Source organism: Manis javanica, chromosome 8 (genome assembly GCF_040802235.1).
Source record: "Manis javanica isolate MJ-LG chromosome 8, MJ_LKY, whole genome shotgun sequence".
Classification (NCBI taxonomy): Eukaryota; Metazoa; Chordata; class Mammalia; order Pholidota; family Manidae; genus Manis; species Manis javanica.
Window position 1 is genome coordinate 118,939,032 of NC_133163.1, and position 27,964 is coordinate 118,966,995.

Consider the following 27,964-nt stretch of genomic DNA (forward strand, 5'->3'; position numbering starts at 1 on the left):
ACACAAGATATACAAAAAACACTTTAAATAATACTTCCGAGAAAAAGTATGTTTCTCATGTTCTCTGTTGTTTTCTTTGCCTTCAGAGCAAAGAAGGAAAACTAATCATTGCTGAACACCTACCCTGTGCCAGGCATGAATGATTCAAACAGCCCTAGTAAACTAAAATTATCAACCCCATTTAACAGATCACACAAGTCAAGTCCCCAGAGACATTAAATGACTTAAGTGGCCAAGCCCAACCAGGACTTCTCATGACCTCCAAAATCAATGTGCTTTCCCTATTCTCTAATTCATGCTTGCAGATTTGGCTCTGGTTACATATCTCCCAAGACTCTTAGATGTACATGTATACATTTTGAGAAGACACCCCTAATTTAAAAAGTACTGTTGGAAACATATTAAAGGAAGCAAATTACACACACACACACACACACACACACACACACACACACACACACCCTCTCTCAATTAAAAAAAAAGCAATACATTATGGTATATATTAGAATAAAAAGAAACTTCTACACAGAAACAAACTAAAAAAAAAAACCTCTAAAGTAATTAACTACTTAAAGATCCTAAAATAACAGGATTATATGTGACTTTCATTTTCTTCCTTCTTTTTTTGCATTAAACACATACTGCTTTTGCTAAAAAGAGATTTTTAATTTTAACAAAAACTCAGGGTACTTGTATTTAAAAGGAAGATTAAAGGCAATTTTTTAAATAGGAGGATGTATCACATAATAAACATTTTAACTGTATCAAGGTTATCTTTAGCTTTAATTGGAGAAAATACATTCAAGATATTCTGAAGCCAATAATAATTTGGTGCTTTTCTTAGTAAGCAGAAATATAGAACCCAGATACATTATTTAAACAAGGTTTTAGCCTTTTAAATTATTATATAATGAACTTATTGCTAAACCCTGTGCTAAGTCCAGTATTATTTGTAGAACAAAAAAAGATGTACAGATTTTTCACTTATCTTACAAAGCAATTCCTATGTCCACAAATACCGTAACAAATCCCTAGGGGAAATAATGAGCCACTTCTATGGAAGTATATCCTCTAAATGTTTGATCAGTATGATTTTATCTACTACCCTTTCAAATCCCCCCCCAAAAATCACTGATTTTGTGGCTAAATAAACAATACATTCATTAAATACTTCAATTGAAAATTATATGAAAATTGAATATGAAAAAAGATACTTATATTAAAATTTTAACCTACTTCTAAAAAGTATTATTTCAATGAAATGTGGTTTAAGTACCTACACAGACTTCAGAATTGTTGTCTGTAAATTGGTCAAATTTGAGGATGAACTCACTTCCTTCTAACCTCAAAAGTTCAAACTGCCAACTATGATTAGTGACTAAACCTTACTTAGTGGCTCAAAGTCTAAACTGTATTTTAAGCATCTTCTTTCTTTAGCTTTAAAACAGTTTACACACTCTAAATTGGGGAGCAGTAGTAGATGTAGGCTTAACAAACTTTGTGTTTCCAAATGCCTAAGGGATTAAGCCATGTTTAGCACACAAACACTGGCCCTAAATTGTTTAGTTTATCCTTGCAGTTAAAACAATGTCAACTTTCATTTCCAAGTACACTTATTGGCAGAGAAAACAGCTGTTTGAAACACTAAAAAATTATAAAATTTCAAAAGTAAGGCTTTTTAAAAGATATTAAACATGATTAAAGTTTCTTATTATCATGTGATTTCTACTTCACCAAGTACTGTTTTCCACTTCGGTCCACTGTCAGTTAACAAAAATACTATTCAATTGTTAAGATTCTATTATGTGTTTTTTAAACCAAGAAAAAGAATTTTTGTTTTCTATCACTAACCCCAATCTGCTAATCGAATAAATCAGAAAGAACATAATATGGCAAAGAACCAAAATTAATAAAACAGCAGTACATTTTAAAAGAATACAGTTTAGAAAGCCTAACCAAGAATCTTTCGTTGCACAGGACTAATTAAGGGATACCTACTCTGTTCTTAGGAGCACAAGAAAACCAACACTTCATCATAGACAGGATTTAGTTCCTTGGTGCTAAAATCAAACCACTTCGAGTTAAGTCACAAATCTCCGTAGCTCACAAAGCAGGCCCTCAGACAAACCCCTAGCAAGTTGCGCCGCCCCTCTCTTTCACCACTCGTGCTGCTCTACAAACTTCATGCTGGGCTACACTTGGCTTCGATCTCTAACGATATTTTCTTCATCTTCAGGATCCTTCTCGACCTTCATTACGCTTGAAAATTATCTTCCTTGCTGTGCAGCATTTGGTTAAGAGCAGCCCCAAATCAGGTACTGTAACTCCTCCTATTTCTTATTCTTTATTAGCTGTCTTTCAAAGCGGTCCCTTTCAAGGACTCCACTGGAAAAGCAGAACCACGCTCTGCATCCGGCTGCCTCAAGCACTGCAACACAGAGTTGTGATGCATGATAAAACCATACACATGCAAATCATCCAGTGAACAGTGTGTGGACTGTTCTCCGATTGGTCAGGGTCTATTTTAGATTCCATAGGACCTGACAGCTGAGTGACAGAAAGGAGCAGCTAAGAATATACTGTAAATGCATGCTTCTCCTCTGAGTAATAATTTCATGTCTGTGGGGACAAATGACTCAAACCTATTGTAAAACATACTTACTATATAAAAACAACTTGGTGACATTATGACAATATTGTTAAGAGACAGATTTGGTTATTCCACAAGACAGTATTAAAAACCAGTTTCAGTCCAGGATCACCTATTGTGAAGTTTTAAAAGCCTTGAAAACAAAATATAAAATTCTATTTTAAGCAAATGTGCCACAGTTTAAGTACACACACACACACACACACACACACACAGTAACACTTTCCAATTTTCTTTATTTTTCCTCTATCCCTATCAGCCTCATTCTGCATACAACCAGGTTTCAGTTTACAACTGTTGCCAGTCTGTCTCCTAACATGTTAAATGAGAAGAGCTAGAGGCACTGCCAAGACATTAAATAGACTGCATTATGATGAATACTTTTCATCATAAATTTAACTCAGTACTCTTAAATTCCAAGTTTAGCACCCTGCCTGATATGAAAAGTAAATATTTTATCAGTGGAAAATCAAATTATCTGGATTCAGGGATTCAAAAAACAACTAAGCTGATTAAATACTAAAAGAGACAAATGCATAATAAACACTAAGCTAGAGTGCACACAAAACTCTACTTGGGGACAAGCAGACACCCTCTCCACATTCTCAGTGATGCTTCACATACATACGTGCACCAACATTCCTTACCTTATCAAGGACCGGAACAAACATCTGCAAGCTCCGGGGTGTTTTTTACCCTTTAGTTACCACAATAGCATGGATTTATACTTCCTCCAAAAAGATAGATTTAGGCAAACCATTTCATGGGAATGTAAAACATCCCAACACAAGTGTATATAGGAAGGAGGTAACTACTAGACAATATAGGTCATTCAGCCAGTTAAAAATTCTGTTATGAATTTCATCACGAAATCTGTTTCCTACTATTTAAATTTAAAATATTAGACACATATTCTAATTATAAAACATGTAAGGTAATATACCACAATGTATTATTTTTGAAACAATTTTTTTTCCAAGTTACATTATAGATCACAATGGATTCTTGGCTGGATCAAGAGACTCCACCCACTCTAGTTCACCCTTCTTCAAAGGAAATCTGGGATAAGACTCAGGCCCTGTTCTTTGGTTAAACAAAGCAAGCTCATTCTTTCTAGAGATAGGACAGCAAAGGCAAAGAAAATTTTTAAAAAGGGGTAACCTGCAACAAGTAATAAAAGCCATATAAGGAGCTGCCCGTGCTAACTAAGGCTCTCAGACACTGCTCTACCCTGAGCCTCCCCAGCCTCTGTGACTTAATCTCCTGTTCCTACTCTTACAACCTATTCCCAGCTATTTCCCCAGAGCTCTAAATAAATTCTCACCTTTACTGTCCCACGTGCCCGGAAGGTTCTTCCCTCACCTTCATTTAGGTTCTTCCCAAATGTCACTTCCTCAGAGGGCTTCTCAAACCTCTATATCGAAACAGCCCCAGCCCCAATACCCCCACCACTCTTTATCTCCCTGCTCCACTTCACTTTTCTTCATAATACTTATATTATCTGCCATTTTATCAAATGCTGACCTGCTTATTAGCTTACTATGTCTGGTATTTGCTTCAAAAATAATGTGAATAATCAGGGGGCCAGACTGAATTCAACACATTAAAGGATTATATACCATGACCAAGTGGGACTTATTTCTGGAATGTGAGAATAGTTCAACATTTGAAAATTGATCAATGTAATACACCACATTATTAGAATTAAGGGTAAAAAAGCATATGATTATCTCAACTGATACAGAAAAAGCATTAGACAAAATTCAACATCTTTTATGATAAAACACTCAACAACCTGGAAACAGAAAACCACCTAAACATAATAAAGGCCATATATGAAATACACACAGATAACATCATACTCAATGGTGAAACACTGAAAACGTTTCCTCTAAGACCAAGAACAAGATAAGGGTGCCTGCTCTTGCACTTTTATTCAACATAGCATTAGAAATCCTACCCAGAGGAATTAGGCAACAAAAGGAAATAGAAGGTATCCAAATTAGAAAGGAATTAATAAATTATCTCTGCAGATGACATGATCTTATATGTAGAAAACCCTAAAAATTCCACAAGAAAAGAAAACTTGTTGGAACTAATAAGCAAATTCAACAAAGTTGCAGGATACAAAATCAACAAGCAAAAATCAGTTGTGTTTCTATACACTAACAATAAACAACCCAAAAATGAAATTAAGGAAACAATTCTACTTATAATAACATCAAAAAGGATAATTAGGAATAAATTAACTAAGATTAAAGACTTATATACAAAAAACTATAAAATATTGCTGAAGGAAATTAGAGAAGACACAAATAAATGGAAAGACATCCCATATTTATTCACAGATTAGAAGACTTAGTATTTTAAGATGTCGATATTACCCAAAGTGGTCTACAGATTCAACACAATCCCTATCAAAATTCTAGTAGAATTTTTTAGAGAAATTGAAAAATCTGTCCTAAGATTTATATTGAATCTCAAGGGAACCTAAATAGCCAAATAATCTTCAAAATGAAAAACAAAATTAGAGGTCTCATACTTCCTGATTTCAAACATAATTCAAAGCTACAATAGTAAAAACAGTGTGGCACTGGCATAAAAACAGATACACAGACCAATGAAATAGAATATAAAACCCAGAAATAAACCCTAATATATATGGCCAAATGATTTAAGTAGAGTGCTAAGACGACCCAGTGGGGAAAGGACAGTGTTTTCAACAAATGGTGCTGGGAAAACTAGATATCCACATGGAAAAGAATGAAGTTGGACCATTATCCTATATCATACACAAAAATTAATTCTCAATGATTAAAGACCTAATTACGATGCAACTATAAAACTCCTAAGAGAACATACAGGGGAGAGCGTCATGACACTAGACTTGACAATCATTTCTCAGCTATGATACCAAAAGCACAGGTAACAAAACCAAAAATAAGATAAATGGGACTACATCAAACCTAAAAGTACACAATCAACAGAGTGAAAAGGCAACCTATGGAATGGGAGGAAATACTTGCATATTATATATCTGACAAAGGGCTAGTATTCAGATTATATATAGAACTACAACTCAGTAACAAAGAAATAACTGGATTAAGAAATACACAAAGGACTTATATAGACATTTCTCCACATATAATATACAAATGACCAACAATCACATAAGATTCTCAGTATCATTAATCATTAGAGATATGCTAATCAAAATAATGAGATATCACTTGGCACCCATTAAGATGGCTATTATCTCTCTCACACACACACACACACACACACACACACACAAGCAGTAAGTATTGGTAAGATGTGGAAGAATTGGAACCCTTGTATACAATGAAAAATGGTGCAACCACTATGGAAAACAGGATGGTAGCTCTGCAAAACACTAGAGAACTACCATAGGATCCAGCAATCCCTCTCCTCCCTTCCTCCCTCTTTCTCTCTCTCTCTCTCTCTGTGTGTGTGTGTGTATATATATATATACACACACACACACATATATATATATGTATATAATATATAGATAATTTTATATACAATAACTATATATATGTATGTCTTTGTTCACCCATGTTCACAGAAGCATAATTCACAATAGCCAAGAGGTGGAAGCAACCCAAATGTCCACTGATAGATGAATGGATACATAAAATGTGGTATATACATGCAATGGAGAATTAGTCAGCCATAAAAAGAAGGAAATTTTGTCATATGCTACAAACATGGATAAATCTTGAGACATTATTCTAAACAAAATAAACCAATTCCAAAAAAAGACAAATACTGTATGATTCCACTTAGATGAGGTATCTAAATTAGTCAAATTCATAGAAACAGAAAGTAGAATGGTGATTACCAGGGACTGGGTGAAGAGGAAAATGTGGAATTATTGTTTAATAGGTACAGTGTCTCAGATTGACAAGATGAAAAATTCTCACCATCAATTGCACAACAATGTGAATACACTTAACACTATTGAACTGTACACTTAAAATAAAAATAATAAAACAAAAGAAACAAAATCTCTCACAGCATTAGCATGATTAATAAATTTTTTTTAAATACAATCAAGCAGGGAAGGGTACAGATGAAATAAGACTGTCCTGTTAAAGCTGAGTTATAGTTCTCTCAGCTTCTGTATATATTTCATACACTTGTGATACAATGGTCCAGTAAGTCTTGTTGATGTGTAAATTAAAATTTTAAACTACCTTATATGCATACTACCAAGGCCCTCACTAACTCAGTGTGGCAGGAAATGCAGCACACATCCTTTCCACTCAATCCTCTCTGGATTAAAATGAAGCTATTAACATTTCAATGCATCTTGCTGAGTACATCATCATAGACTTGTAAAATAGGCCCTGTAATGGCAAATGAAAGCATTCTAAGAAACAGTAAGTTTTTTAAGATGCATTAATGTTTACCATATATTATAACAAATACATTTCTATACTTGGGTACTGCACTGGTTTAAAACTCAGAAATTCATCAAACTCAGAATGCAGCAAGCTAAAGCGTCTATGGTAAAAGCCAAAATATAGCTCTTTCTAAAGAATAATATTCTAACACGAAGAAGTCATTTCACTAGGTTCCTACCTGGATGATAACTTTAAACTCCAAATCAACATAAAGAAAATAAATCATAATTTTGATAGTGACTCCATTATATTAAGATCAGTTGCAAATTCATAACTTTTTCAGTAATTACATGAAATGTAAAAAATGTTTCATGGATACATAAAATGTGGTATATACATGCAATGGATATACCACATTTTTCAAGTAATGCACATTCAGTGTAGAAAATCTACAATACAGTAAGTTTATAAATGAAAATTGAGATGATATATAATTCTACCATGCAGAAATAACCATAATTAAAAACCTTATATATTAATCTCTAATCTTTTTTCTGGTAAAAGGTCTAATCTATAGCTAAAGCAATAGTGAGAAGGAAGAATAAAGTGGGGGGATCTCACTTCCCAACTTCAAGCTCTACTACAAAGCCACAGTAATCAAGACAACTTGGTACTGGCACAAGAACAGACCCACAGACCAGTGGAACAGAATAGAGAGTCCAGATATTAACCAAACATATATGGTCAATTAATATACGATAAAGGAGTCATGGACATACAATGGGGAAATGACAGCCCCTTCAACAGTTGGTGTTGGCAAAAATGGACAGCTACATGGAAGAGAATGAAACTGGATCGTTGTCTAACCCCAAACACAAAACTAAATTCGAAATGCCTCAAAGACCTGAATATAAGTCAAGAAACCATAAAACTCTTAGAAAAAAACATAGGCAAAAATCTCTTGGACGTAAACATGAGTGACTTCTTCATGAACATATCTCCCCAGGCAAGGGAAACAAAAGCAAAAATGAACAAGTGGGACTACATCAAGCTGAAAAACTTCTGTACAGCAAAGGACAACATCAATAGAACAAAAAGGCATCCTACAGTATGGGAGAATATATTCATAAATGACAGATCCAATAAAGGATTGACATCCAAAATATATAAACAGCTCATGCACCTCAACAAACAAAAAGCAAATAATCCAATTAAAAAATGGGCAGAGGAGCTGAACAGACAGTTCTTCAAAGAAATTCAGATAGACACATGAAAAGATGCTCCACATCACTAATCATCAGAGAAATGCAAATTAAAACCACTATGAGATATCACCTCACACCAGTAAGGATGGCCACCATCCAAAAGACAAAAAACAACAAATGTTGGCAAGGTTGTGGAGAAAGGGGAACCCTCCTACACTGCTGGTGGGAATGTAAGTTAGTTCAACCATTGTGGAAAGCAGTATGGAGGTTCCTCTAAAAACTCAAAGTAGAAATACCATTTGACCCAGGAATTCCACTCCTAGGAATTTACTCTAAGAATGCAGCAACCCAGTTTGAAAAAGACATATGCACCCCTATGTTTATCGCAGTACTATCTACAATAGCCAAGAAATGGAAGCAACCTAAGTGTCCATCAGTAGATGAATGGATAAAGAAGAGATTGTACATATACACAATGGAATATTATTTAGCCATAAGAAGAAAACAAATCCTACCACTTGCAACAACATGGATGGAGGTAGAGGGTATTATGCTCAGTGAAATAAGCCAGGTGGAGAAAGACAAGTATTTCGCACATCTGTGGAGTATACGAACAAAGAAAAAAACTAAAGGAACAAAACGGCAGCAGACTCACAGAACCCAAAAATGAACTAAGAGTTACCAAAGGGAAAGGGATTGGGGAGGATGGGTGGGAAGGGAGGGATAAGGGGGAAAAAGGGGCATTACGATTAGCACATATAATGTAGGGGGTGGGGGGCACAGGGAGGGCTGTACAACACAGAGAAGACAAGTAGTGACTGTATAGCATCTTACTACGCTGATGGACAGTGATTATAATGGGGTATGTGGGGGGCACTTGGTGATTCAGGGAGTCTAGTAAACACAATGTTCCTCATGTATTTGTAGATTAATGATAACAAAATAAAAAATAATAAAAAAATAATAATAAATTAAAAAGCAAAAAAAAAAAGGTCTAATCTTTTTTTGAACCTGAGTGAGTCCAACAGTTGCTTCATTCATTCAATATTTAGGACAGAAGGTCTCCTGAAAAGAAATTTATAGATGCAAATAAACAAGGAACTTTAAAATATACATAAATCCATACAAAAAACTTATACTTAAGGGATGGACTCAACAGATCACAGCTAAAATGATTTTACGACCAATTTTAATCTAAAGACAGTTTTGATACACTATCCAAAACAGAAATATATATAAGATGACATCAAAACTTGCATAAGAAAACTGCTTAAAACCATAAGAAGTAAAGCTAAACAAAAATACCTTGTTCACAAATAATAATTTTGGTATCATGGCCCCCTTTTAAGAGTCTGAGGAAAGCAATGGACCCCGTTTTAAAAATTACATATAAGCACCTATTCAAAAGAGTTTACATTTATTTTCAGGTGGTCACTGATGTCCTCTCTACAAATATGGAATCCATGAACCCTAAGATAAAAACCCCTAATATAGATAAAGAGAGGCAGCAAGAGTGTTTTGTCTTTTATATAAGTTACAATGCTTTATATTTATAAACTAGGTACTATAAAACTGCCAGAAGATTGAATAATTTATTTGTTCAAGAAAAATCTACTGAGCATCTATGTGTAAAGGGATATAAATACTTCACTCAACTTTCAAACATGTATGACCATTTCATATGTGCCATCCTATGTGTTGGGGGGCTGGATATATCACAGGGAACATAACAAACATGAGACCTGGCCTCAGGAAGTTCAAAGGAATAAAACTGAATCACTTTCTTCAACTGTTCTCACAGTATAAAAGACAGACAGATGAGTACAAAAGAGGGAATATCATAAAATTTTTGAAGAAAAAAATGACTGAGCCATCTACTAAAAGGTAAGTAGAAAATCACCGGGTTTTGAGACAGCACCACAAATTAACAAACTACAAACACAACTTACCACCTTTTACAGTTTATAAAGCACTTCATATTCACGATACATCAGTTGAAATCTATACACGAAAGATTCACATAACACATCTGTAACCCAGACTTCTCTAAACTCCAGGCCCATGTACTCAAACATCTTGACAATTCTTCTTCAGTGTCCTGAAAGCACCTCCATGTTCCAAACTGAAATCATGTTCTTCCTCCTGAAATCTGATCCCATTCCAAATCTCACTAACACAGCAAATGATACCATGATCTGTTCAACTGTGCAAGACAGAAACCTAGATAGAAATCAGTCTTGGCGCTGTCGTCTCCTTGGTCCTCTATCCCCACATTCTAATGATTTAAGCTCTCCATCATACTCAAATCCACTCACTCATCCATGGACATCAACAATACCCTGCTTTAAGTTACTTAGCACCATTCCTCACCAGAATGTGGCACTAAACTCCTCAACAGTGTGTCCATATTCATTCCAGCCCCTTCCTTTTTATTCTCCACACTGCAGCTACATTGATTTTTCCAAATGTAAACCTAATCGTACCTCCCACCATTACCACTCCCTGCTTTATACCCGGTCCCACCTCACTTAAAATTCTTCACTAGTTTTCTATTTTATATTCTATCCTTTTCAATTCTTATACGATAATGACAAAATTCCTTAAAGAATCTACAAATCCTTGAACAGTGTTGACCCTACTACCTCCTGAGCCTAACAAACATGAAATATTAACAGTTTCTCATGCTATATATGCAGAAATTGAGTCAGTAGGAGATTACAGGATTCTGTCCATTATAAGGAAACTGCAGTTAGTTGTAGAATGATTAGTGAATCATATTGTTCTGACTTCTTGTCTAGCATAACCCACTAATTATTTCCATTTCTCTAACCATGTGAAAATAAATCTTTGATGTAATAATGCAAGTACCTTCTAAAAATTTAAACATCACAAACTTCGTATATCTTTTACAGCAAAAATGGATGACAGCTTCCACATTTGCACATGCAAACTTTTATGAAGCACCTACCACATGTCATGCATAGCACTGGGGATAAAGCAGTAAGGCGGCTAAAGTCTCTCTCTTTTTAAAACACTTTATTGAGGTATCATTGACATGTAAAGAGATGTACATATTTAATGTACACAGTTCCATGAGTATACACCTGTGAAACGATCATTACCATCACAGCTGTAAATATATCAAAGTCTCTCTTCTAATGGAATTTGATGGTTCTAATGAGAAAAGATAGGGTAAACAACTAAGGAAAATAATAAACTATCAGGCAGAATAGGGAAGGAGTGTGACAGGAATGGTGGGGTAGACTGTCAGGTTAGGGAACCTGGAAAGTTCTGAGAGGTGATATTGATGGGATCTGAATGAAAGGAAGGAACAGATTGCGAGAATTTACATCTCAGACAGAGAGAACAACTAGTGAAAGCAGCTTGGCCAGTTTGAAAAAAGGCCAGCAAAACTGACACCTAATAGGGTAAGAGAGACTACAGAATCAGATAGGAGACAGCGCGGGGCAGGCACCACCACATCCAAAACGTGGCATTCCCCAATTTGTCATAAACATTTTTCAAAAGGGACCTCAGGAACTAAGAACTCTTTTTCAGAAGATTCTTTTGGCTGCTTTAGAATCAAGTCTAAAAAAATAATTCATCCTAACTACCTAGCACCTTTTTTCACTTCCAAGAATTTATATTGAACAATAAACCAGCTAAATCCTAATTTGCCTTGAAATTTTATAAGATCAATTATCTTAACAAAGATATCATAATCTACCTCACCCACCTGAGACCTAGAAACCTAAACAAACTTTGCAACAAACTACACTAAAAAATCCACCTGAAAGAAAAATAACACCACCAAAATAGAATTTTACAATCAGATCCTAAAGATAAGGCTCTTCAATTAAAAGAACAGAGGCAACTAAATAAAGTCTTTACTGAGGGAAAAAAGAATTCTAAATAAAAACTAAGCAACATGTACACTTAGGCAAATTCCCCTAAATATCTAATTGAAACAAAATATAACAGGCTCTTACAGTGCCCTGCATCACCCACATTCCCTGTTACTAAACCCAAGACAAGCTCCACCGCAACTGAAAACTGAGCAAACAGCAGAAAGCAAAGCTCATGAAGCATGAACATTCCTTGGCAATTAGGCTGCACAATTAAGAACTATTCTACAGTTCACTGGATTGATGAGAGAAATTCCCCCATTCCACTTAGTCCAAAGGTGATTTATTCCTTCGTCTTATACAAAAGCAAATTAGAACTTACATAACAGAAAAGGAAAGAAAAGTGTTAAAGTAAACCAAAAAAATCCAGCGTGCTTTTCCCTGACCCTGACTCTCTTCCCTTTTTTATTTTTCCTTATCCTTATTTAATTATGCCCCATCCACTTCTCTCATCACTCCCACTGTATGATTTGAAAGTATGTAGTTAGGACTCAATGGAACAAAGAGAGGAAAAGGAAAATTATGTCCTACCAATCATTTTTCTGACCAAGACAATAACAAGCTTAATCCTGCTTTACTTGACTTCTCTACATAAAAATACCAAGGACAAAAAGATAATAATAATAAATAATCATCTAACATCTTCAGGACTAAGATGGTTATAAAATATAAAAATAAAGCTTTAAAGAACTGAAGTTGGAAGGACTCAGAAAGTGCTGCTTTGATAAGATTTTCTAACCACTAGTTTGATCATATTCTAGTCAGTTATATAAATACCATACTGCCAACCCCTCCCTATTACAGGTATTTGTTCCTTTATTAGAACTGTCTAGGCACCAAGAGTTTATTAATAGACAGGAAATTGCCCTTCCAATTTTAATAAGTGTCACTTGTTTAATAATATTATTTATTTCACCTTTCCTTACTAGAGGAAGCATTAACTTCCAAAATAAGTATATATGTAAATCTAAATACAACAAATTATAGTGTATATCATGCAAGTATAGAGCTCTCAGGCTGGATAAGTATGATTTTGTTTAATATCCTTTCTGAAATGTTAATCAATTGAATATTTAGAAAAAAATAAACATAAACTTCACCCCTAGAAAATTTATAGAAAAACAAATTCAAATTAAGAGTTCTTAAAATGCCTAAATGCCATGACTGAAATTTTTGAAACATAGAGGTAAAAAACACGAAGGATCTGTTATGCCTCCCAATTCATCCTACACACACCAATGAACACAGTAATACCTCTGGGGAGTTTTAATAAACATTTCTGTCATTGTCTGATATATATATCTCACAACAGGACAGATTTAGGAAGCATTCTGTGTTATTCCTGACAAACTAAAAAGCCAAACAGATATACTTTTAAAAGAGCTTGTGATCGAGTTTAACCACAGTGAAAAATAAGAGTTATTTTTGGTCCTTTGGCCTTCTATTTTTTCTTGGCTTTGCAAAGAAACATTAGCTAAACAAAAATATGTTTGCTGGAACTCAAAACATGCTTTCAGAATTAAGTGATAACAAACCTTACACTACTAGTCAATATTTTTAAATTTTTAAATGGTGAATATAAAGATATATATATATGAAAACAGGATATTGGAAAATATGTGTTTTTATAAACACATTAGAAGTTAACTGCTTTTTTTTTATTAAAAATTCTACACAAATTCATAACAGCTATTTTACACAGGATTTCCTTCCAGGGAATCTTATGTCTCCCATATTTAAAAAACATGGCCAAATATAATGAAGTATCCTAAGGATATTTAAGTCTACAATTCAAAAAAACAGCATTTGAAGTAAGGATCCAATTTCAAAATTGTTTTAAGAAATAGTTGTAAGAGCTTTATATACATAATTGTTAAACTTTAAGAAGAGCTTTTCAAGTCATGCTGTTATTTCTACTCTCCAAACAGGGCATATAAAGAAACTAAGTGATTTATGGTGGTGTACTGCGCAGCCACTATTAATTCCTTTCACTTCTGTAAGCCCAGCCCTTTGCAATGTGACTTTGCCATGCTTCCTATCCAGATATGGCATTTATTTTCTTATCCCTTAGTTCTGGTCTGGACTTGTAACTTCTTTTAACAAATGGAATGCAGCAGAAGTAACCTTGTAGGACTTCTGTATCTAGGTCTCAAGAAACTTTACAGCTTCCCCTCTTGGGATGCTGCTGGCACAGAATGAACAAGTTAGCATCCTGGAGCATGAGAGATCTTCAGAGAGAAAGAACTAAACCACCCATCTGTGCCAGGTATCATAAAGTGCCAGACGTATCAGTGTGGCCATCTTAGACCATTCAGCCCTAGAGGGGCTATGAGATGACAGCAGCCACCTGAGCAAACCCAGACACGACTACAGGAACAACCAGGCAACAGAGCCCAGCCAAAATTGCTGCCCTATGGAGTCAGCAGCAATAAAACAGCTCTTGTTTTCAGTCACTAAATTTAAGCCGAGGACTGTCTGAATCCAGGGCCTAGACTCTACTCTCTCCAGGAACTAAAGCTGTAATTTACTCTTTGGTTTGGAAACAAATACATCTTGTATTCTAATTCACTTTACAGATATTAATAGTTTGTTTTAGCCATTACCTAAAATAAGGGAATGAGTTAGGCACAAAAATATTCTTTTTACTGTCTTAAAAGAAGGAAAATAGATACATATATTGAAATCTATAATTGTGAAAATATGATGATGAAACTGTACAGAAAGAGGTTTCTCTTTGTTCCCAGATACATAAGTATTTATTTAAAACTAATAGACTTCATATACATTTTATCCACAAAAACTGAACTCAGTATGTGATCTAAAAGAAAATCTGAATAGCTGTGTTTGCAACGAAAAGATTAAGAAATTATTAATTTTTATGAATCTAATAAAACTGATGGCTTTAAACAATAAAACATTGCTACTGGAATTCATACTTGAAGGGAAACACTGAATTAGAAGTAGACCTGACAGAGCAGGAATCATAGCACCTTTTCTATCTATTCTTTAAGAGTTAACAAACATTTTTTGTAAAGGGTTAGATGGTTCATATTTTAGGATTTGCAGGCATGTGGTCTCTGTTGCAACTACTCAATTCTGCCATTTAGAATGAAAACAGCCAGATTAAACAAAGAGTAAGTTTGGGTGAGTTCCAATAAAGCTTTATTTATAAAAACAGACAGTGGGCCATAATTTGCCAACCTACTTTAGGTGCTCAATCATCTTCAGCCAAAATACATCTAGTTTATTAGCTGTGATAAAGCTAATTTGTTTGCTGCCTTACCATGAGACCCATTAGAGAATGCTCTGTATTCATATTCTACTATGTGCAAAATAGTGCTATATGTATATGATGGTAAATATTATGTGTCAGCTTGGCTAGGCCTTGGTGCCCAGTTGTTTGGTTAAACATGAGTCCAGATGTGCTATGAAGGTACTCTGTAGATATGATTAACATAGAAAAATCAGTTGACTTGAGGTAAAGGAGATCACCCTTGATAATTTGGGTTGGCCCCATCCAAAAACTTGAAGACCTTAAGAGCAAAAACCTTCTCAGTAAATAAGCAACTCTACTTCATGACCGTAACATAAAAATCCTGCCTACATTCCTAGTCTGTCAACCTGTCTTACGAATTTCAGATTTTCTAGCCCCCATAATCACATAAGCCAATTCCTTGAAGTAAGTGAATCTCTCTCTTATGGAGTTCTATTTCTGTATAGATATATATCTATCTCCTTTTCTGTTTCTCTGGAAAACCCTGATTGATACAGTATATTAAGGTAATATGCTCTCAAATTTAAGAAAGGATATACTGATTTTTTTTGTATATTACACAAAACTATGTGAGAAAGGTATTGTAAAAAACCCATATGTGGGAGAGGAGCCAAGATGGCAGCATGAGTAGGGGAGCGGAAATCTCCAAAAACCATACATATTTTTGAAAATACAACAAATACAAATATTTCTAAAAGAGAGACCAGTGGACACAGTACAACAGCCAGGATACATCTACATCTGTGAGAACTCAGCATCTCGTGAAGGGGATAAGATACAGGCCACAGCCTGGCGGAACCCAAGCGCTCCCCCCACCCCAGCTCCTCGGTGGGAGGAAAGAAGTCGGAGGAGGAGGGAGTGAAAGCCCAAGACTGCTAAACACCCAGGTTTAGTAATCCGCACTGGGAGTGCAGACACACAGTGCATGGTGTGCTGGACATTAGAAACGGAAAAGCAAAACCTGCAGGCAGGTACCCGCAACCAGCTCCCCTGGAACAAAAGAAAAACGAGTGCTTTTTGAAAGTCTTAAAGGGACAGGGAACTCACAGCTGGACGGAATCATCCCGGCACACTCAGCCCAGCTTCTTGGAATCCTGAGGAAGTCCAGCACCCTAACCCCCTGAGCAGCAGTGCAGCTCTGAAACCCCTCATGGCGATAAGCAGCCTGCCAGTCATTCCCCCAGCCAGCACAGCCCCCAACAGTGGCCCAGTAGCTGGAGAGCAGTGGCAGCGGAGCCAGCGGCCAAGTGGCCAGAGGGCAGGCGCACACACCAACAGTGGCAGAGGCAGCCAAGTGGCTGGGGAGCAGACACGCACACCTGCAGCAGCAGTCGAGGGGCCAGGGAGCGGCCGTGGAGGCCCAAGGCAGCAGTAGAGTGGCCCGGGAGCACCGTGCATGCAGCAGCTGCCCAGAATCTCCTCTCGGCGTGCAGCTGCCCAAGCCAGACCCAAAGGCCGTCACCAGCACACGGCTGCCTGGCGCAGGCAGAAGAAACTGGGGCAAGGCGCGAAGGGGTGCTGCTCTTGCGAGAGCACACATGGCATGCCTACCACTCCCCGCAGGGCTCTGGGCTACACTGATGGCGACCCCACGCACGGCAGCTTAGGGGATAAATCCAGAGGCTACTTCAGGAGTGCAGGTAACCAACACAGGCAGCGGAGAAGGGCAAGGTGACCAGCAAACAGGAAAGAACTTTGCTCTTCCAGCTGACACACGCACTACCTGCCTACAGCTAACTTTCTCACTATCAAAAGGCAGAAGAATTTCGCCCAGTCCAGAATTACCCAGACTATCCCCGAGAGAGGGCCTGGGGAGATGGATTTAATCAATCTTCCTGAAAAAGAATTCAAAATAAAGGTAATAACCATACTGATGAACCTGCAGAGTAATATGTAAGAGCTAAAGGAGCAAGTAGGGAGGGAGAATACAGAAACAAAACAATCTCTGGAAGGATTTAAGTGCAGACTGGATGAGATGTAAGAGGCCATTAATGGAATAGAAATCAGAGAACAGGAAGACAGAGAAGCTGAGGCACAGAAAGATTAAAGGGTCTCCAGGAATGAAAGAATATTAAGAGAACTGTGTGACCAATCCAAACGGAACAATATTCGCATTATAGGAGTACCAGAAGAAGAAGAGAGAGAAAAAGGGATAGAAAGTGTCTTTGAAGAAATAATTGCTAATAACTTTCCCACACTGGGGGAGGAAATAGTCTCATCTCTCAGACCACAGAAGCCCACAAAACTCCCAATGCAAGGGACCCAAGGAGGACAACACCAAGACACTTAATAATTAAAATGGCAAAGATCAAGGACAACGACAGAGTATTAAACATTAAAGGCAGCCAGAGAGAGAAAAAGGTCACCTGCAAAGGAAAACCCATCAAGCTATCATCAGACTTCTTAACAGAAACCTTACAGGCCAGAAGAGAATGGCATGATATTTAATGCAATGAAAGAGAAGGGCCTTGAACCAAGAGTACTGTATCCAGCACGATTATCATTTAAATATGAAGGAGGGATTAAACAATTCCCAGACAAGCAAAAGTTGTGGGAACTTGCCTCCCACAAACCACCTCTACAGGGTATTCTAGAGGGACTGCTCTAGATGGAAGCACTCCTAAGGCTAAATAGATGTCACCAGAGAAAAATAAAATCACAGCAAAGAAAGCAGAACAGCCAAATACTAACAAAAGGCAAAAAATAAAATCAACTACCCACAAAAGCAGTAAAAGGAAATGCAAAAGAGGACAAAATAAAACACTTAACATGTAAAGTATGGAGGAAAAGGAATAAGAAGGGAGAGAAATAAAGGATCATCAGACAGTGTTTATAATAGCTCAATAAACGAGTTAAGTTAGACAGTAAGATAGTAAAGAAGCTAACCTTGAACCTTTGATAATCATGAATCTAAAGCCTGCAATGGCAATAAGTACATATCTTTCAATAATCACCCTAAATGTAAATGGACTGAATGCACCAATCAAAGGACACAGAGTAATAGAATGGATAAAAAAGCAAGACCCATCTATAAGCTGCTTACAAGAGACTCACCTCAAACCCAAAGACATACACAGACTAAAAGTCAAGGGATGGAAAAAGATATTTCATGCAAAGAACAAGGAGAAAAATGCAGGTGTTGCAGTACTAGTATCAGACAACATAGACTTTAAAACAAAGAAAGTAACAAGAGATAAAGAAGGACATTACATAATGATCAAGGGCTCAGTCCAGCAAGAGGATATAACCATTTATAAATATATATGCACCCAACACAGGAGCACCAACATATGTGAAACAAATACTAAGAGAACAAAAGGGGGAAACAGAATGCGATGCACTCATTTTAGGAGACTTCAACACATCACGCACTCCAAAGGACAGATCCAGCAGACAGAAAATAAGTAAGAACACAGAGGCACAGAACAACACACTAGAACAGATGGACCTAATAGACATCTATAGAACTCTACACCCAAAAGCAACAGGATATACATTCTTCTCAAGTGCGCATGGAACATTCTCTAGAAGAGACCACACACTGGGCCACAAAAAGAGCCTCAGTAAATTCAAAAAGACTGAAATTCTACCAAACAACTTCTCAGACCACAAAGGTATAAAACTAGAAATAAATTGTACAAAGAAAGCAAAAAGGCTCACAAACACATGGAGGCTTAACAACATGCTCCTAAATAATCAACTGATCAATAATCAAATTAAAATAGCGATCAAGCAATATATGGAAACAAATGACAACAACACAAAGCCGCCACTTCTGTGGGACACAACGAAAGCCATTTTAAGAGGAAAGTATATAGCAATCCAGGCATATTTAAAGAAGGAAGAACAATTCTAAATACATAGTCTGAAGTCACAATTATCGAAATTGGAAAAAGAAGAACAAATGAGGCCTAAGGTCAGCAGAAGGAGGGATATAATAAAGATCAGAGAAGAAATAAATAAAATTGAGAAGAATAAAACAATAGAAAAAATCAATGAAATCAAGAGCTGGTTCTTTGAGAAAATAAACAAAATAGATAAGCCTCTAGACAGACTTATTAAGAGAAAAAGAAAATCAACACACATCAACAGAATCAGAAACAAGAAAGTAAAAATCACGACGGACTCCACAGAAATACAAAGAATTATCAGAGAATACTATGAAAACCTATATGCTAACAAGCTGGAAAACCTAGAAGAAATGGACATCTTCGTAGAAAAATACAACCTTCCAAGACTGACCAAGGAAGAAACAGAAAATCTAAACAGACCAATCACTAACAACAAAATTGAAGCAGTAATTAAAAAACTATCCAAGATCAAAACCCCCAGGCCAGATGGATTTACCTCGGAATTTTATCAGACATACAGAGAAGACATAATACCATTCTCCTTAAAGTTTTCCAAAAAATAGAAGAGGAGGAAATAACTCCCAAACTCATTCAATGGAGCCAGCATCACTCTAATACCAAAAGCAGGCAAAGACTCCCACCAAAAAAGAAAATTACAGACCAATATCGCTGATGAACATAGATGCAAAAATACTCAACAAAATATTCGCAAACCAAATTTTCAAGAGGATCATACACCATGACCAAGTGGGATTCATCTCAGGGAAGCAAGGATGGTCCAACATTCGAAAATCCAGCAACATCATCCACCACATAAACAAAAAGAAGGACAAAAATCACACGATCATGTCCATAGATGCTGAAAAAGCATTCGACAAAATTCAACATTCATTCATGATAAAAACTCTCAACAAAATGGATATAGAGGACAAGTACCTCAACATAAGAAAGGCCATATATGATAAACCCACAGCCAACATCATACTGAACAGCGAGAAGCTGAAAGCTTTTTCTCTAAGATGAGGAACAAGACAGGGATGCCCACTCTCCCCACTGTTATTCAACAAAGTACTGGAGGTCCTAGCCACGGCAATTAGACAAAACAAAGAAATACAAGGAATCCAGATTGGTAAAGAAGAAGTCAAACTGTCACTATTTGCAAATGACATGATATTGCACATAAAAAATCCTAAAGACTCCACTCCAAAACTACTAGAACTAATATCTGAATTCAGCAAAGTTGCAGGATACAAAATTAATACACAGAAATCTGTGGCTTTCCTATACACTAACAATAAACTAATAGAAAGAGAAATCAGGAAGACAATTCCATTCACAATTGCATGAGAAAGAATAAAATACCTAGGAAAAAACCTAACCAAGGAAGTGAAAAACCTATACCCTGAAAACTACAAGACACTCTTAAGAGAAATTAAAGAGGACACCAACAAATGGAAACTCATCCCATGCTCTTGGCTAGGAAAAATTAATATTGTCAAAATGGCCATCCTGCCCAAAGCAATCTACAGATTCAATGCAATCCCTATCAAATTACCAACAGCATTCTTCAATGAACTGGAACAAATAGTCCAAAAATTCATACAGAACCACCTAAGACCCCGAATAGCCAAAGCAATCCTGAGAAGGAAAAGTAAAGCAGGGGGGATCTCGCTCCCCAGCTTCAAGCTCTACTACAAAGCCACAGTAATCAAGAGAATTTGGTACTGGCACAAGAACAGACCCACAGACGAGTGGAACAGAATAGAGACTCCAGACATTAACCCAAACATATAAGGTCAATTAATATATGATAAAGGAGCCATGGACATACAATGGGGAAATGACAGCGCCTTCAACAGTTGGTGTTGGCAAAACTGGACAAATACATGTAAGAGAATGAAACTGGATCGTTGTCTAACCCCATACACAAAAGTAAATTCGAAATGGATCAAAGACCTGAACGTAAGTCATGAAACCATAAAACTCTTTGAAGAAAACATAGGCAAAAATCTCTTGGACATAAACATGAGCAACTTCTTCATGAACATATCTCTCTGGGTAAGGGAAACAAAATAAAAAATGAACAAGTGGAACTATATCAAGCTGAAAGGCTTCTGTACACCAAAGGACACAATCAATAGAAGAAAAAGGCATCCTACAGTATGGGAGAATATATTCATAAATGACAGATACAATAAAGGGTTGACGTCCAAAATATATAAACAGCTCACGTACCTCAACAAACAAAAAGCAAATAATCCAATTAAAAAATGGGCAGAGTAGCTGAATAGACAGTTCTCCTAAGAAGAAATTCAGATGGCCAACAGACACATGAAAAGATGCTCCACATCACTAGTCATCAGAGAAATGCAAATTAAAACCACAATGAGATATCACCTCACACCAGTAAGGATCGCCACCATCCAAGACAAACAACAACAAATGTTGGTGAGGATGTGGAGAAAGGGGAACCCTGCTACACTGCTGGTGGGAATGTAAACTAGTTCAACCATTATGGAAAGCAGTATGGAGTTTCCTCAAAAAGCTCAAAATAGAAATACCATTTGACCCAGGAATTCCACTCCTAGGAATTTACCCTAAGAATGCAGCAGCCCAGTTTGAAAAAGACATATGCACCCCTATGTTTATCGCAGCACTGTTTACAATAGCCAAGAAATGGAAGCAACCTAAGTGTCCACCAGTAGATGAATGGATAAAGAAGATGTGGTGCATATACACAATGGAATATTATTCAGCCATAAAAAGAAAAGAAATCCTACCATTTGCAACAACATGGATGGAGGTAGATGGTATTATGCTCAGTGAGATAAGCCAGGTGGAGAAAGACAAATACCAAATGATTTCACTCATCTGTGGAGTATAAGAACAAAGGAAAAACTGAAGGAACAAAACAGCAGCAGAATCACAGAACCCAAGAATGGACTAACAGTTACCAAAGGGAAAGGGACTGGGGAGGGCGGGTGGGAAGAGAGGGGACTTTACGATTAGCATGTATAATGGGGGGGCACGCGGAGGGCTGTACAATACAGAGAAGACAAGTAGTGACTCTATAGCATCTTACTACGCTGATGGACAGTGACTGTAATGTTGTTTGTGGGGGGAACTTGATGATTGGGGGAGTCTAGTAAACATAATGTTCCTCATGTAATTGTAGATTAATGATACCAAAAAAAAAGTAATCACACACACAAAAAAACAACAACAACAAAAAACCCATATGCACTTGGAGTACAGAAATATTCAATGAGTACTGAGTAAAGGAAGCAAGTGTTTTCCTTTCACCCAATGAACTCTTTCAGTGGAACAAAATGGCTCATAGGGGCACTCCCCCCAGGAAGAGACTAAGGATATGGTCCCACAGAAGCTCAATAAGCTCAAGATAACCATACTGAAGTTGAGAGAAAAATGCATATATCAAAAAACTGAGGATATAGTATTAGCACATGGATAAGACTCAAGTTAAATAAAGACCAAAGACAACTTCGAAAACAACCCCCAGCCTGAGTTAAGAGTCTGTTACTGTTCTAAATCATCTTTGGGCCCCACGATTTCTACAGGCAAGCAGCAGGCTCGCAAAACTGCACAACCCTTACCACATTCCCTGGCCAAGAAGGGTATACCCTCCAATACATGGATCAAATATGGACAAGAATGGTATATTAAAGAAAATACTTCAATGAAGGGCCCAGCATAGAGCCATGGAAAACAATGGAGTGGGGAGCTACACACAGGAGTAAAACTAGGGCTCAATCATGGAACATCCTCTAGTTTCAAGAAAAGGAGACCTCACTACATTTACCCAACAGAAATTTTACAATTGCCCGGGGCCAGTGATTGCTATGTGCCTCCACTCTTCCCCTTTCTTAATGGACTGTTTGCATGGATGGATAGTCTATCCCTGTTCTATCACTCTATGTTGGAGAGACAGAAGGTAGAAGATAACTAGACTCTGGATCAAGAAAAATCTATATCCATATATGATGTAGAAATTCTAACAAGATTCTAGACTTCAAGACTAACATGATGGAAAGAAGTTCTTGATGTATTTTCCTTGAGGAAGGGACAAATATATTTTGTATGAAGGAAGTTAATATTTGTGTTCAAGAGAACAGATTGTGGTGATTATATTATTGTTCACTATTTACGACCACCGTCCTTGAAGGAGGCTTGTAACTTGCCTATACCTCCAGAGGGAAGAACATTTGTATCTGTGCCTTACTGACTTTGAGCCTAGCCATGTGGCATAATTTGGCAGTCATGAAGCACTCCATACCTGAGCAGAAGCTGTAAGAGGCATCACAAATTTCATTATAAACTATTTAATAGCAATTACACTGCTCATAAATACTACAAATAAGAGCTATTTTTATTTCAGAATACATATTTATGGTAGAAAAATTAGGACGAATATGTATTCAAAAAAGGGGGGGAGGAAAAGAAGATAGCAGCCTAGTAAAATGACCAATAAGAGATAATATAACTTAATATTTTGTTACATGTCTTTCCAGACTTCTTTTCAATACCTAAATACACATTTGCTTTTAACTTAAAATAACAACATACTACATAAATATTTCATTTAACAATTATTCCTATATGAGTTCAACAGAATTGCTTATGATCCTAACTTGAAGAATTCCAAAGCTTATTAAAATATCAATCTTTCTGGCTCCCTCTGCAGGCAGCTAAGAGCAGCTTTTTTTTTTTTCCAATTCAAGTAGGTTTGAAAAATCAAACTCAGAGAAGTACCTATTTATCATTATAAAAAAACATCTCTAAGAACCTGTCTGCATGTACAGTTTGGCCAGAAAATGTAAAATTGACAATTTTCAAGTGAATTCCTATTAGCCAACAGGGATTTGGCATCAGAAAAGCCTGGACTGAGTTCCCAGCTTGATCACTTATTTACTGAACAAACTTGATCAAATTACTTAATCCTACTGTGCCTCAGTTTCCTCATTTTAAAATATCAACTATCTCATTAGGTATAAGAATTAGAGTTAATATATTTATACTCTGGGTATGCTCTAAAGTACTGACACAGAATAAGTGCAAAATAAATGGCAATTAAGTATCACTGCTACAGCCACCACCACTATCACCACCAAGATGCTGAGCTGCACAACTACTTAAAAATTACTATACAGCTACCAAATTCAAGTCGATTTTTAAATGTAAACTCACTATGCTCACACTTGCTGAATAACATCCTACTGCTCTCCAGATCAAAATCCTTAACATGACCTCTAAGGTTCCTCATGGTTTGGCCCCTATTGACCTCCAAAGTATAATCTTGAAGTTGGATACTCTACCCCCAACTCTCCAATCTCTTTTCAGAGTGAAATTCTTCGAATGTTCCAAGTTCCCTCACAAGACACCTGGGAACAGTATTCCTTTCCCTTACACTATTTAACAATAACTTATTTATTTTAGATCTCAGCTCAACTTTTTCAGAAAACTTTCTCTGACTTCCCACACCAAGTCAGGCCTTCTCTATGATATATTCTGTTAAACCTCTCCTTCACATAACTTATTACATAGAGCTGTAGCTTTACACTTAAATGTGTGAGTGGTGTAATACTGTCACCCCCATTTGTCTACAAGTTTCTCAAGAGCCAGGAGTACACTGTGTCCTCACAACCTAGCCACTTGACTGCATAAGGAAGGGACTTAAGGACTGCTGAGCAACTGAATAAACAAATTACATGTACTGAAATTAAAGAGTTCTTTCTAAACCTTGAGACAGGGACCATGGGCTTAGGCAGAGTAGGGTGAGGGCCTCCAGAGAAAAAGCAGAGCAAGATAATTACAGTCAGAACAATGTAACAATGTGCAAAGAAGTCCCTATCAAAACTCTGTGTTAAACATTACGCAGTCAGAATCACACTAATTTTCTAGGGTAAAGATGCCAGACTAGGAACACAGACATTTTCAGTGAGATCGGTTAAAGCTCAACAGGCCAGGAGCAACTCAGCCTGGAATGTTGAGAGTTCTGCAGATAAAGAGAAGTGTCTCAGCATAACCCGTGACTTCACTGTATCAATTAGATCATGACACTGTAAAATTTACCTTAGCCTGCAAAAAGGCCTAGCTTATTTTTAACTGTACCTATATGCTGTTTCCTTCTCTGATCCTAATCAAGTAATCCATAACCTGAGCAAAAGATTAATTTAGTAAACAAGCCCAGCTATAAACATCCCCCAAAATTAAGAAGTAAGATTCCTAACACACTCTAGCAAACAGGCAATAGCCCAGCCCACCTTAAGGGCAGGGCAGGGGGTCTTAATTGATATGCTCCCAGAGGGAAACTGCTATCCTGAGAAAGAATCAGAGCAGCAAATTTCTACTGATACTCATCAAAAATAAGCATTCTGGGACCACTCAACAAGTCTGCACCCCTACCCCTTTACCCCCATTCCTGAAAATCCTCAACCACACATAAAACCCCTAGACAACGAGCCAACCACGGACTCTCTTGTCCCCTCCTGGCATAAGCCAGCTCTGTCCTTTCACTTTATCTCTAAATAAAAGCCTCTACCTTGCTCTCCTACCTTGAGTGTTTGCGAAGTTCATTCTTTGACTCCGTGAACAAGAACCTCAGCAACAACCTGACTACTTCAGATAAAAAATGGCTATATAAATGTAAAATAACATGATGAATATTTTGCTTTCCATTGCTTCTCAGGCTAGCTGGTATTCATAAAGTCTAACAGAAAATGATACACAGAAATATCTTTAACACATATGCTCACAAAAAATGTACGCTTCAGAGGGAAGATTCTTTAAGAGCAAGGAAACCTAAATATAGGGTAGTCTTTTAACACCTCTGATTTAAAAAAATTTTAATGTGTGTGGGGTAACAAATATTCAACTGAAAATTTTACACTGAGTGTTTTATACTATACTAGGGAGCATCATTTTTCAAAGAAATCTGTGGTACCACAGAGCTAACAATAACAAGCTAAAAGGCATGCTTCAGTTTCTTTGGGAAGTATGTATACTGCACTATTTTAAACCAAGGCATGCTTAGAATTGTCTTAAAGAGTATGACCCTTTTATAGATTTAATTTTTTTATATACAGTAAGCATTCCCAAGAATACAGTAAATTTTGGCCCCAAGTGGCTTTTCCCTCTATTCATTTAGACCATGCCAGGAAATGAGATCTGAAGAGCCACAATCAAAGAAAGCACAGGTCTGCAATACATGTCTCAGATTGAAATCTTCATTTCACAGAATATCTGATATATTTTTGATAGATTTTTAGAAAATCCTATGACTCCAAAATAGTAATTGTTGTGTATTCCCCCACAAGTTGCACTATGACATATAGAAACATCTAAAAATTAATTTCTTCCCTTGTTACATTAAAGAATATTACATTTACCACTAATTTACAGTAGACTCAAGTACTTAGGGAATTATCTGGTCCAGGAAAGGTAAATACTTGTCACTATGTGCGACCACCCCATGGCTAGTACGGATAAATGGACCAAGCACTCTTTCCTTTTGACCAAGGATGTCCAAGCCTCCCTGGTTCCTGAGGATAAGGCAGTACAGTCCATACTGTACAAAAAGCACAGTTATTTGAGTTGTCACAGGAAACATTTGCTGCTAGCAGAGAAGTAGTAGGCAACTTCAGATAAACCTTCCTCCTCCCTGTTTGAAAGAAAATCTTTCAACTTTCACTATGTGCTTCCAACCATAAGGGGCACCTCTCAAGACAGGTGTCTTAATTCTCCACAGGGTCCACAGAGGTAGATGGAAGGTGATCTGACTCAACTATATACTTCCTACATCATCATTTAAACAAGAAATAGAAACCAGGAGTGGGGGCACAACTGAAGTACCAATGAATGTACCCGAATGACAGCACAGGTATAAGAAGGAAGATTTTCAGGAGCTCTGGCACTGACCACAAAGCAACAGTCTAAAACGAACACACCGAATCATCAGAACACCATGTTTTAAACATCTAAATCCAATCATTAATCCCCATTGTTCTAAATCTACTTTCACCAAGCAAGCTTCTAATAAACTGCTTCTATTAGAGAAAAACCTTATGGAAGTAACTAGTCCAGTAGTAAACTATTTAATTCTCATTATACATTAATAAGATGACATTTAATACCACAGGGAACCTTCAGTGTAACTCAGCATCTTCAAATCCAATCAAGATTGAGTTTCTGCTTAAACAAGGCTACGGCGAATTTATTAAGGTGACAAAAGGCCTTCCCCTGGAAACAGGGAACTGTGTCTCCCCTACAAAACCTTTAATTCAACTCTTACAAGAGAATATATTAGCAGCAGAGAGGAAATTGCAAAAACTGTTAACAGCATTCATTTTCTCATTATTTGTTTACAAACTTCTTTGCTGTTCTTTTCATAATGAAACTAAATCTCTCCAAAATTCAGGTTTCATAAATACATGTTCCCTAAATAGTTTCTCCAATTATTCTCATTTCATTTGACTTTAATTTTCTTCTGAACTATAAATAAGATCACAGAGCACACTACATTGAAAAGACATGCAAATATTAATCATGGTTGTAAAATCACAATTTTAAGAAATAAACCAAAAAGAAAAAAAAAGTTAGAAATAAGCAGTCAACAGTTACAGAGCATGCAATTAAAGACTTGTTTTCTTTCTATATGCTGTATTTTCTAAATTTTCTACAAGGATATTGTTC

The 27,964-nt window shown here is 36.7% G+C and overlaps 1 protein-coding gene and 1 long non-coding RNA gene across 4 annotated transcripts in view; one reads left to right on the forward strand and one right to left on the reverse strand.

Moving 5' to 3' along the window:
• UACA (uveal autoantigen with coiled-coil domains and ankyrin repeats) overlaps window positions 1-27,964 on the reverse strand; it is a 96,745-nt gene that overhangs the window by 42,277 nt on the left and 26,504 nt on the right. Inside the window, exon 1 of one of the 3 annotated variants that reach the window (XM_073212097.1) lies at window positions 1,999-2,064. The exons of the other annotated variants lie outside the window; for them this stretch is intronic. Coding sequence (XP_073068198.1) covers window positions 1,999-2,037 — 39 coding nt within the window. The 5' untranslated portion in view covers window positions 2,038-2,064. Of the gene's footprint in view, window positions 1-1,998; window positions 2,065-27,964 lie in introns of those variants that run through there. 3 annotated transcript variants of the gene reach the window in all.
• On the forward strand, window positions 2,033-27,811 carry LOC140843200 (uncharacterized). The gene is made up of 2 exons (XR_012120774.1): window positions 2,033-2,315; window positions 7,585-27,811. It is a non-coding gene; the product is annotated as an uncharacterized lncRNA (long non-coding RNA).